Raw genomic sequence first — 9842 nt, 5'->3', positions numbered from 1 at the left:
ACACTGATCATGGGCATGCAGCCTTAAACAATGTGATCAGCAGTGCTGAAAAGGATTAGCTGTGGGCGTGACAGATTGCAAAATGGGTGTGGTTAGGGGGCGTGGCTTAAAATTGCCACGGCGCGCTAAGCGCGCCGCATACTTTGTCCCTCTTTCTCATCTTTAAATGTTGGGAGGTATGCATATCTAGGGTGGTGACGAAAGCCAGGGGCCAACAGTAGGTTCAGTGAAGAGTAACCATCTCTCCCTTCCTCAGACACAAGGTTTCACTTCCCTTCCACCGTTCGCTTGGTACTTCCCTGTACCTAACATGACATGTATCTGGAATTGCTGTAGAAGTTGAGTTTTATTTTGCTGCCACTTTGAGCAGATAAACATTTTGTTATATATAATTCTGCCAATGTTTGGTGGGTTTTATTTTCACACTGTGGTTATTATGGTAATGAAGATACTTCATATGAGCATGTGTATTGTGGGACCATCAGGATCAGCGATCTCCCCGTCAGCCACACCTGATCACATGTAAAGGTGAGAGTTAATATTTCCCTACACCATCACCCGATGATCATATGATGCTGTTAGTAGGTAATAAGGCCCCGGGCAACCAGGAGCAGATATCGCTCTACAGAGTGGTGGGAATATGCAGTGCAGGATCAGGAGGATATAAGCCCCTGGTGGTATCTGCTGCTCTTACAGATTGTCTTCTCCTGGATCTTCTCCATCGGTCTCCTGGGCACAATGATCACCCGTCTGCTGCTCCTCCTTAGTCTCGGTAAGTCCTGATATTATCCGGTAGAGACTGATCTCCAGGAAGATCCCTGATCCAGAAGAGGAAGATTCCCTGAAACACCCATCATTCCTGGTGACTGCACCGCTCAGCGTCACACAACAAGGTGATGGTGGGTTTTATCTTTCAGCCTCAGCATATGTCATCAGAATTGAGACTAAAAATTTCCAGATGATGATTCAAGAAACATTGGACAAAGAGATTGCAGATTCTCTTCCTTATGGCTGCTCCTGTACGACTCCTCCAAATGAGAAGATAGCAAATATAATAGACAGGTAAGTGAGTGTATAAGAAGTAAAAGTCACCTGCAGTCCTATGTAACACCACAGATCACACAGTGATATCTCTCTGAGTACAGATAATGTAGTAGATGTCACCTGCAGTCCTATGTAACACCACACATAACACAAGTTGTCTCTTCAGGGAGGAAGGAGACAAACTCTAGCGCCACGTATTGGAACTAGCAGTGCCTTTTCACATGACTTAAGCAGGCTTTTCACGCTGCGACATCGCTAGCCGATGCTAGCGATGTGCCACGGCCACCGTGACTAGGGCTCTGTACCTCTCTCTTGTGCTCAGTCCCATTCTCTGGCGACTACTCTCTTCTGGTCCACGATTACAGGTACCGGGTCCCGTCTCTATAGATGTTACTGGCCCTCAGCTTGGTGGTGCTGTCTGCTCGGTGTTACATCCAGACAGCTCTGTTCTGCCTCCCTGAAGGCCTGACAGTCTTCAGGGAGCTGCACACGTCTGCTCTGTCTCGTGTCTAAGCTTTTTCTGCCTGGCTAAAAGTGAAACTGTCTCTTTTCTATTCCTGACTGCTCACCCCCACCACTTTCCCAAGTTGCTATGGCAACCTGGGGCAGCTAGAAGCTGAATGAGTCCCTTACTGTGTTTGTAGAAACTTTGTTAACTCTTTCCTAGTGACTGCTTCTCCCTGCTGTATGGTGGTGTGTGTAAAACTTACCGGATTAACAGCTTCACCTGCCCAGGGAAGGATATAATGATATACCCTGTAGCGACCAGTCTCACGGGCGCTACACACCCCTCTGGTGTGTCTGGCAGTGATAGCACCCTCCCCTATCGTTATGCCGATCGTTATGCCAATATGTGAAGATCACTGATGTGTCTGGCACTGATAGCACCCGCCCCTATTGTTATGCCGATCATTATGCCAATATGTGAAGATCACTGCCGTAGCGAACATTATCGCTACGGCAGCGTCACACGTACTTACCTGGTTGGCGACGTCGCTGTGACCGGCGAACCACTTCCTTTCTAATGGGGCGGTTCGCTCGGCGTCACAGCGACGTCACTAAGCGGCCGCCCAATCAAAGCGGAGGGGCGGAGATGAGCGGGACGAACATCCCGCCCACCTCCTTCCTTCCTCATTACTGGCGTGTGGCAGGTAAGGAGAGGTTCCTCGTTCCTGCGGCGTCACACGTAGCGATGTGTGCTGCCGCAGGAACGAGGAACAACTTCGCCCAAGCGACAGCAGCGATAATTGGGAGAGGACCCCCATGTCAACGAGGAGTGATTTTGGATGTTTTTGCAACGATACAAAATCGCTCCTAGGAGTCACACGCAACGACATCGCTACAGCAGCCGGATGTGCGTCACAAAATACGTGACCCCAACGAGATCGCTGTAGCGATCTCGTAGCGTGTAAAGCCACCCTTAGGCTTTTTATGCCAGATCAGAGCCTCAGTTTGCAGACACGGTGTTTCAGGATGATTGCCGCTCGTCAGTGCAAAGTATGAGATCTAATCTGGCTGTATGAGAAGCTAAAGTGGGGTTTAAGGTGAGAACTTTTCTCCTTGCCATTCAGATTGGTTTGTCAGTCTCCACAAGGAGAAACGTTTTCCCTTTAGACCACAGATAACACAGTGATATCTCTGAGTACAGATAATGTAGTAGATGTCACCTGCAGTCCTATGTAACACCACAGATAACACAGTGATATCTCTCTGAGTACATATAATGTAGATGTCACCTGCAGTCTTAGGGTACCTTCACACTTTAGCGATGCAGCAGCGATCCGACCAGCGATCTGACCTGGTCAGGATCGCTGCTGCATTGCTACATGGTCGCGGGTGAGCTTCAAACAGGCAGATCTCACCAGCGACCAGTGACCAGCCCCCAGCCAGCAGCGACGTGCAAGCGACGCTGCGCTTGCACAGAGCCGGCGTCTGGAAGCTGCGGACACTGGTAACTAAGGTAAACATCGGGTATGGTTACCCGATGTTTACCTTAGTTACCAGCGCACACCGCTTAACTTAGCGTGTGCAGGGAGCAGGAGCCGGCACTGGCAGCGTGAGAGCGGCAGAGGCTCGTAACGAAGGTAAATATCGGGTAACCACCTTGGTTACCCGATGTTTACCTTGGTTACAGCTTACCGCAGGCTGTCAGACGCCGGCTCCTGCTCCCTGCACATTCAGGATTGTTGCTCTCTCGCTGTCACACACAGCAATGTGTGCTTATCAGCGGGAGAGCAACAATAAAAAAACGAACCAGGGCTGTGTGTAACGAGCAGCGATCTCACAGCAGGGGCCAGATCGCTGCTCAGTGTCACACACAGCGAGATCGCTAATGAGGTCACAAAAAACGTGACTCAGCAGCGATCTCAGTAGCGATCTCGCTGTGTGTGAAGTACCCCTTATGTAACACTACAGATTACACAGTGATATCTCTGAGTACAGATAATGTAGTAGATGTCATCTGCAGTCCTATGTAACACCACAGATAACAGTGATACCTCTCTGAGTACAGATAATGTAATAGATGTCACCTGCAGTCCTATGTAACACCACAGATTACACAGTGATATCTCTCTTTGCACAGATAATGTAGTAGATGTCATCTGCAGTCCTATGTAACACCACAGATAACACAGTGATACCTCTGAGTACAGATAATGTAGTAGATGTCACCTGCAGTCCTATGTAACTGTGGCGGCCTGGACAAACCAGGTCGTCACAGAACAACACCAACACACCCCAAACCCCGGTTAGGCACACCAAAGCCAAACACAAAATCCTTGTTGCCTTCCTCCAGGGGCTGATGTCCACACCAGGGGGTGGAGCCAGGCGGTTGGTCCCGCCCACCGAGGAGTTCACAGTCCTGGAGGCGGGAAAAGCAGTTGAGTTTAGTTTGAGGAGTGGAGAGTCAGAGTTTTGAAGTGAAAGTGAGAGGAGTGAAGTGGTGGAGGAGCAGACAGAAAGCGGTCCGGGTGTGTGGCCCGGACGGTACAGCAAGGTTGGCAGACGGTGGTGACCGTCTGCAGGAGAGGCCGATTCGAGTGAGCCGTAAGGACCGTGGACGGGCGGTGGCCTGGCGGTACCGGACCGGTGAACAAAGAGAAGCCAGCACCATCCGGCAGGGCTTACGGACCCCGACAAGTCTAGGAGTCGCCGTTGAATTTGTCAAATCCGTTAGCGAAGGGAACCTCCTGGGTTTCCCAGCAGCCAAGACCCGATAGAAGGCGACAGCTCAAACCGTGAAGGGAAACACAGTCACCGCCAAGGCTAAAGTTCCCAGGGCCAGAGCCTGCGGGCAAAAGGGGCTCCTTCAGCACCCATCTAAGCTGGGGAGCGGGTTACCGGTGGGAACCCATTGAAACCGTACACACTACACAGGTGCAGGGAAAGGCAGTCACCATCAACCTACCGGGAGCAGAAACCACCGCAGCCGTCAGTGGGCCCTGTCCATCCAGCCGTGTGTTTTACCAAGGACTGTGTCTTCGTGATTGGCTGAGTGGGCGCTGCCCCCGCGACCCTGCACCTCACCAGGCCCCGTAACCCGCCTGCCATCCATCCCTACCTCCCTCACCAGGCCCCGGGACAACCAACCCCCTACTCACGGAGGGGAGAACCAACATCCAAGCTGCTCCCTGTCATCGCTCCCAGGATCCCCGTCCAGAGCAGCGGTGGTGTCACCAATCTCACCACAACCGTGGGTGGCGTCACAGACAATATCCCTAAACCAAACCACCCCCTTTCACTCACGGGCGAGGAGCGCCGCTCGAGTCCCCGGGATCCGGCCCACCGCTCGAGCCACCACCGAGCAGCAGCAGCGGCCAGACCCGAGCAGTGGGTGAGCGCAGCGTCCCCTCCTCCGCCCGCGACATAACAGCACAGATAACACAGTGATACCTCTGAGTACAGATAATGTAGTTACTATGTGTCATGTATCAATGTCATGTATGTGAGACCTCCACACACGCATGGTGGCAGGGATTGCCATTTCGGGTGGAATAGTTGTGACGGGGTGTACATCAGAGCAAAGAGAGACAACAGGCCGAGGATGATCCAACAGGTTTACTAACAGGAATACAGGAACAGCACACGACAAGTCCAAATAAAACAGATTCAGGGGCACCTCCCGATAATCCAAAGTGCCAGATCACAACGTAATAGTCCTTTTCAGAGTCCCAGAAATCCCACACAATCCACTGGACGGCGAGGTCTGTCCGCAGATTCAGATCTCGCTCCCTTCCTCTTCAAAAACTCAACTCCCAACTGCATTTAGAAACAGGAGTGAATTGTTTGAGCTCGTGGGCCCGCCCCTCAAGGGTAGGGGTCTATGCAATGGTTGGGCCCACTAGAAGATTCTAGAAGGTTGGCTCCGAGATGTCTACAGGTTTGTGTAGTTGGCGTTATCCACTGCTTACGAAACAATGAGAAGTTCCCCTGGCTGTGTGGACAAGAGATAATTGCATTATGGGCCCAGAGACACAGGAGATGGGGGGAAGGTATGGTTACTTACATCCCAAGACATTTCAAAGTGTTCAGTAAGTACAACCAAAGGAAAGTGACATCACATCCTGACATAGTATTACAGCAAATACAGTGAGAAGGTAAAATACATCATGACAATTCCTTCCCCTCCCAACTTGTGTACGTACTAGGGACCTCTACAGGTCGCTGGTTAAGTACACGCAGGCATGGCTGACAGGACTCAAGGCTCCTCTTGCCTGGACAGTCCATCTGCATTTTGGTGTTGGCTGCCCCTTCTATATTGTATGGTAAAGTTATAGGGCTGCAGAGCCAGGCTCCATCGCAGTAAGCGTCCATTGTCCCCAGAGACTCTGTTCAGCCAGGTGAGGGGATTGTGATCAGTAACCACAGTGAATTCCCGTCCATACAGATACGGCCGTAGTTTCTTAAGGGCCCACACTACAGCCAGACATTCCTTCTCAACAGTTGCATAGGCCACTTCTCGGTCCAGCAGTTTCCGGCTGAGATAGGCGATGGGGTGCTCGTCCCCAGCTGCATTCACCTGGCTGAGGACAGCTCCCAGTCCATAAGCAGAGGCATCCGTTTGCACAATGAATCTCCTCTTGTAGTCTGGAGCAGCCAGGACAGGATCGCAGATCAAAGCATCCTTCAGCCGGTTAAAAGCCTCATCACAGGCTGGAGTCCAGATCACCAGCCGGGGCATTGTTTTCTTGGTCAGGTCGGTAAGAGGCTTGGCCACAGTACTGAAATGAGAAACAAATTTTCGGTAATAACTGGCAGTGCCCAGAAAAGCCATAACTTGTTTCTTAGTTTGGGGTACAGGCCAGTCTCTAATAGCCTGGATTTTGGCAGGCTCAGGTCGGAGCTTCCCTCCTCCCACTCTATGTCCTAGGTACTGGACTTCCCCCATCCCCAATTGGCATTTATCGGGTCGAATAGTTAGGCCGGCTGCAAGAATCAGGTCCAAAATAATGGCTACTTGATTCAGATGTTCCTCCCATGTGTGGCTGAAGACGGCGATATCATCCAAGTAGGCACAAGCAAAGTCATCACATCCCCGGAGGATCTGATCCACCATTCTCTGGAAGGTGGCCGGGGCATTTTTCATTCCAAAAGGCATGCTTAGAAATTCATACAGACCAAAGGGGGTTATAAAAGCGGACCGTTCTCTCCCTTCGTCCGTTAGAGGGATCTGCCAGTATCCCTTACTGAGATCCAAGGTAGTGACATATCGGGACCCAGCCAGTCGGTCTAGAAGTTCGTCAATACGAGGCTTTGGGTAAGGATCGCTGACGGTATGGTCGTTTAGTCGCCGATAGTCCACACAAAATCGAGTACTCCCATCCTTCTTGGGTACTAACACCACAGGGGAGGCCCAAGGGCTATGGGAGGCCTGGATTACCCCAAGCTGTAACATCTCCTCCAGTTCGTGCTGCATGGTGTTTCGAACTGATTCAGGTACCCGGTAAGGAGCCAGTTGTATGGGACGGATGCCCTGAGTGTCCACATGATGTTGGGTGACGGTGGTTCGACCTGGTTGGGATGAGAAAGCAGCCCGTCTCTGTTGAAGCACTTCCAGCATCTGGATTTTCTGTAAGGAGTCCAGGTAATCTCCCAGGGGAACCTGTTCCACAGTGGATGGGGCTCTCGCTGCTTCCACGAGATCAGGTAGAGAGTCCTCATCCTCTTGACCATCTTCTGAAGCCAACCGACAGCTTGCTATCATTGGAATGTTCCGGTCATGGTACTCCTTAATCATATTCACATGGACAGTCTTTTGCCTTAGCCCCTGATCATCTAAAGCAAGAAGGTAATTGGTATCATTCAGTTTTCTGAGAACCCGGAAGGGACCCTCCCATGTGGTCTGCAGTTTATTCTGCCGATGGGGAACAATCATTAAGACTTGTTGTCCTTCTACAAACTCCCGATAGCGTGCGTTACGATCATACCATGTCTTCTGTCTGGTTTGAGCCATACGCAAATGACTCTGTGCAAAACTAGCAAGTTGGGCCAAGGTTTCTCGCAGCTTTAGGACATAAGGGACAACAGGGGTTCCTGTATCTTCAACTTGCCCCTCCCAGTATTCCTTGAGCAGGGTTAAGGGTCCTCGGACCTTTCTTCCATAGAGTAGTTCAAAGGGGGAGAACCCAGTGGACTCCTGGGGAACTTCCCGATAGGCAAACAAGAGATGGGGTAGGTACTTCTCCCAGTCTGAATCTCGGTCCGTGAAGGCCCTCAGCATATTCTTCAGAGTGCCGTTGAATCGTTCACAAAGTCCATTTGTTTGGGGATGATACGGGGTCGTTCGGATCGCTCGTACTCCACAGGTGCGCCACAGACACTGGACCAACTCTGACATAAACTGGGAGCCTTGGTCCGACAAGATCTCACTGGGGAATCCTACTCTGGTAAAAATAATAACCAAGGCCTCGGCCACCTTGGCTGCAGAGATACTTGACAAGGCCACGGCTTCTGGATATCGGGTGGCGTAGTCCACAACAGTGAGAATGTACTGCTTTCCAGATTTACTTGGTTTAGCCAGAGGTCCAATGACATCAACAGCTACTCTTTGAAAGGGTTCTTCTATTATAGGGAGCGGTTGCAGGGGTGCCTTTGGGTGATCTCCGGGTCGCCCTCTACGCTGACATATGTCACAAGTTCGGCAGAAATGCGCCACTGCTTGGGAAATCCCCGGCCAATAAAAAGTTTGAGTCAATCGTCTCTCGGTGCGGGTTTTGCCTTGATGGCCAGCCGTAGGAATGTCATGAGCCAGGTGTAATAGGGGAATTCTGTACTTCTGAGGAACAATCAGCTGTTTGCTATAAGTCCAGGGCTTATCTAGGGAGTCGGCATTGGCAACCCGATACAGAAGTCCATTTTCTCTGATAATTCTTTCTCCGTTTTCCCCTAGCTGCCCTATTTCAGCCCGAGTTCTAAAACTAGCAAGGGTGGGGTCAGTCTCTACTTCTTGTCTAAACTGAACTTTATCCCAAGTAACATTCATATTATCCCCACAAGAAGAATCACTCACCGGCTGTAATGGCAGTTCTGGTGGCCTCAGTTCCATGGATGGGTTGTACACGTCCACATGGGCTGCTCTCTTGGCTTGACTTCTGGTTACCGCACCGACAAAGTGGCAATGAAGATTCCCCACATCATTTCCTAGAAGAACGTCTGCAGGGAGGCCGCTCATCACACCGACCACACATTGTTTTGCCCCAAAGCCATAATCCAGGGTCACACTCGCTCTTGGAATATATCTCTGGGTACCTCCTGCCAGTTCAATGGCAATTCCTGGTCCCTTTTGAATTGCTTGTGGTTGAATTACTCGGGGATCGGCTATGGTGAGGAAAGCCCCAGTGTCACGGAAGCCAACAACTTTTTGGCCATCCAGCACGACCTCCTGTAGATGTTTGTCCTGAAGATCAGAAGAACAGGTGGCTGGAGCTCGCACCCCATAGACTCCGGGTAGGGGAGCCAGGATATCTGAGTCACTTGGCAAGTCATCAGGCACAGAATCCAGCTCTTCTCCTGGTGAAGGTGTCTGTAGGTAATGAACAGGCAAAGGCGGTCTGTAGCTGTTCTGTCTACGAACACCTGGACATTGGAATTGCATGTGCCCAGGCTGCCCACATCCATAACATCTGCGCTCTGGGATTCTTCCTCCGCGTCGTATTCCCAAAGGTGGAGCATGAGTAATGCGAGGCACAGTCACACGAAGGTCCCCATGAGTTGACTGTCTAGGGTGATGGTGAACATTGGGGCCAGAAGGACCAGGGGCCACCAGCGTTGGGGGGTTGGTGTTTTTTTTCTCACTGGGTAGTAGTTTTTTCCACTGAGGCTTGATGGTGAGAGCCTCATCAGCTAGAGCTGCAGCTTCCTCCACAGTGGCTGGTCTCCTTTCACGCACCCATTCCCGGATCTCAGCGGGGCACTTGAAGTAAAACTGCTCTTTTAGGAGGACCTGGAGGACGGTCTCCAAGGTTAAGGCCTCCTCTGCCTCCAACCAACGATGCCACAGATGTTTGAGTTTGTGGGCATACATCTTGAAGGACACTTCCTCATCACATGCTAGAGTACGGAACTGAGTCCTGTAAGTGTCTGGCGTTACAGCATAATGTTCTAGAATAGTCTGTTTAATATCCGCGTACTCACAGTTCCACCGAGGGTCCATAGCTCTATAGGCTGCAGCAGCTCCACCCTCTAAGAGCCCAACCAGATGCCGGACGCGCTCCCTTTCTGGGACTTCCATTAATCGACACTGATGCTCAAAGTCCTGGAAGAAGCCCTCAATGTCACCAGCAGCCTCATTAAACTGC

General features: G+C 51.1%; 1 protein-coding gene across 1 annotated transcript in view; it reads left to right on the top strand.

Moving 5' to 3' along the window:
- Positions 1-597: 597 nt before the first annotated feature.
- LOC142302091 (basic phospholipase A2 homolog APC-K49-like) overlaps positions 598-9842 on the top strand; it is a 30884-nt gene continuing 21639 nt past the window's right edge. The window contains exons 1-2 of the mRNA XM_075343172.1: positions 598-772; positions 918-1062. Of these exons, the coding sequence (XP_075199287.1) occupies positions 739-772; positions 918-1062 (179 nt within the window). The 5' untranslated portion in view covers positions 598-738. The remainder of the gene's footprint in view (positions 773-917; positions 1063-9842) is intronic.

Source organism: Anomaloglossus baeobatrachus, chromosome 4, assembly GCF_048569485.1.
Source record: "Anomaloglossus baeobatrachus isolate aAnoBae1 chromosome 4, aAnoBae1.hap1, whole genome shotgun sequence".
Lineage (NCBI taxonomy): Eukaryota > Metazoa > Chordata > Amphibia > Anura > Aromobatidae > Anomaloglossus > Anomaloglossus baeobatrachus.
The sequence above is the reverse complement of the archived record's forward strand: the minus strand, read 5'-3'. Positions and strand labels throughout refer to the sequence as shown.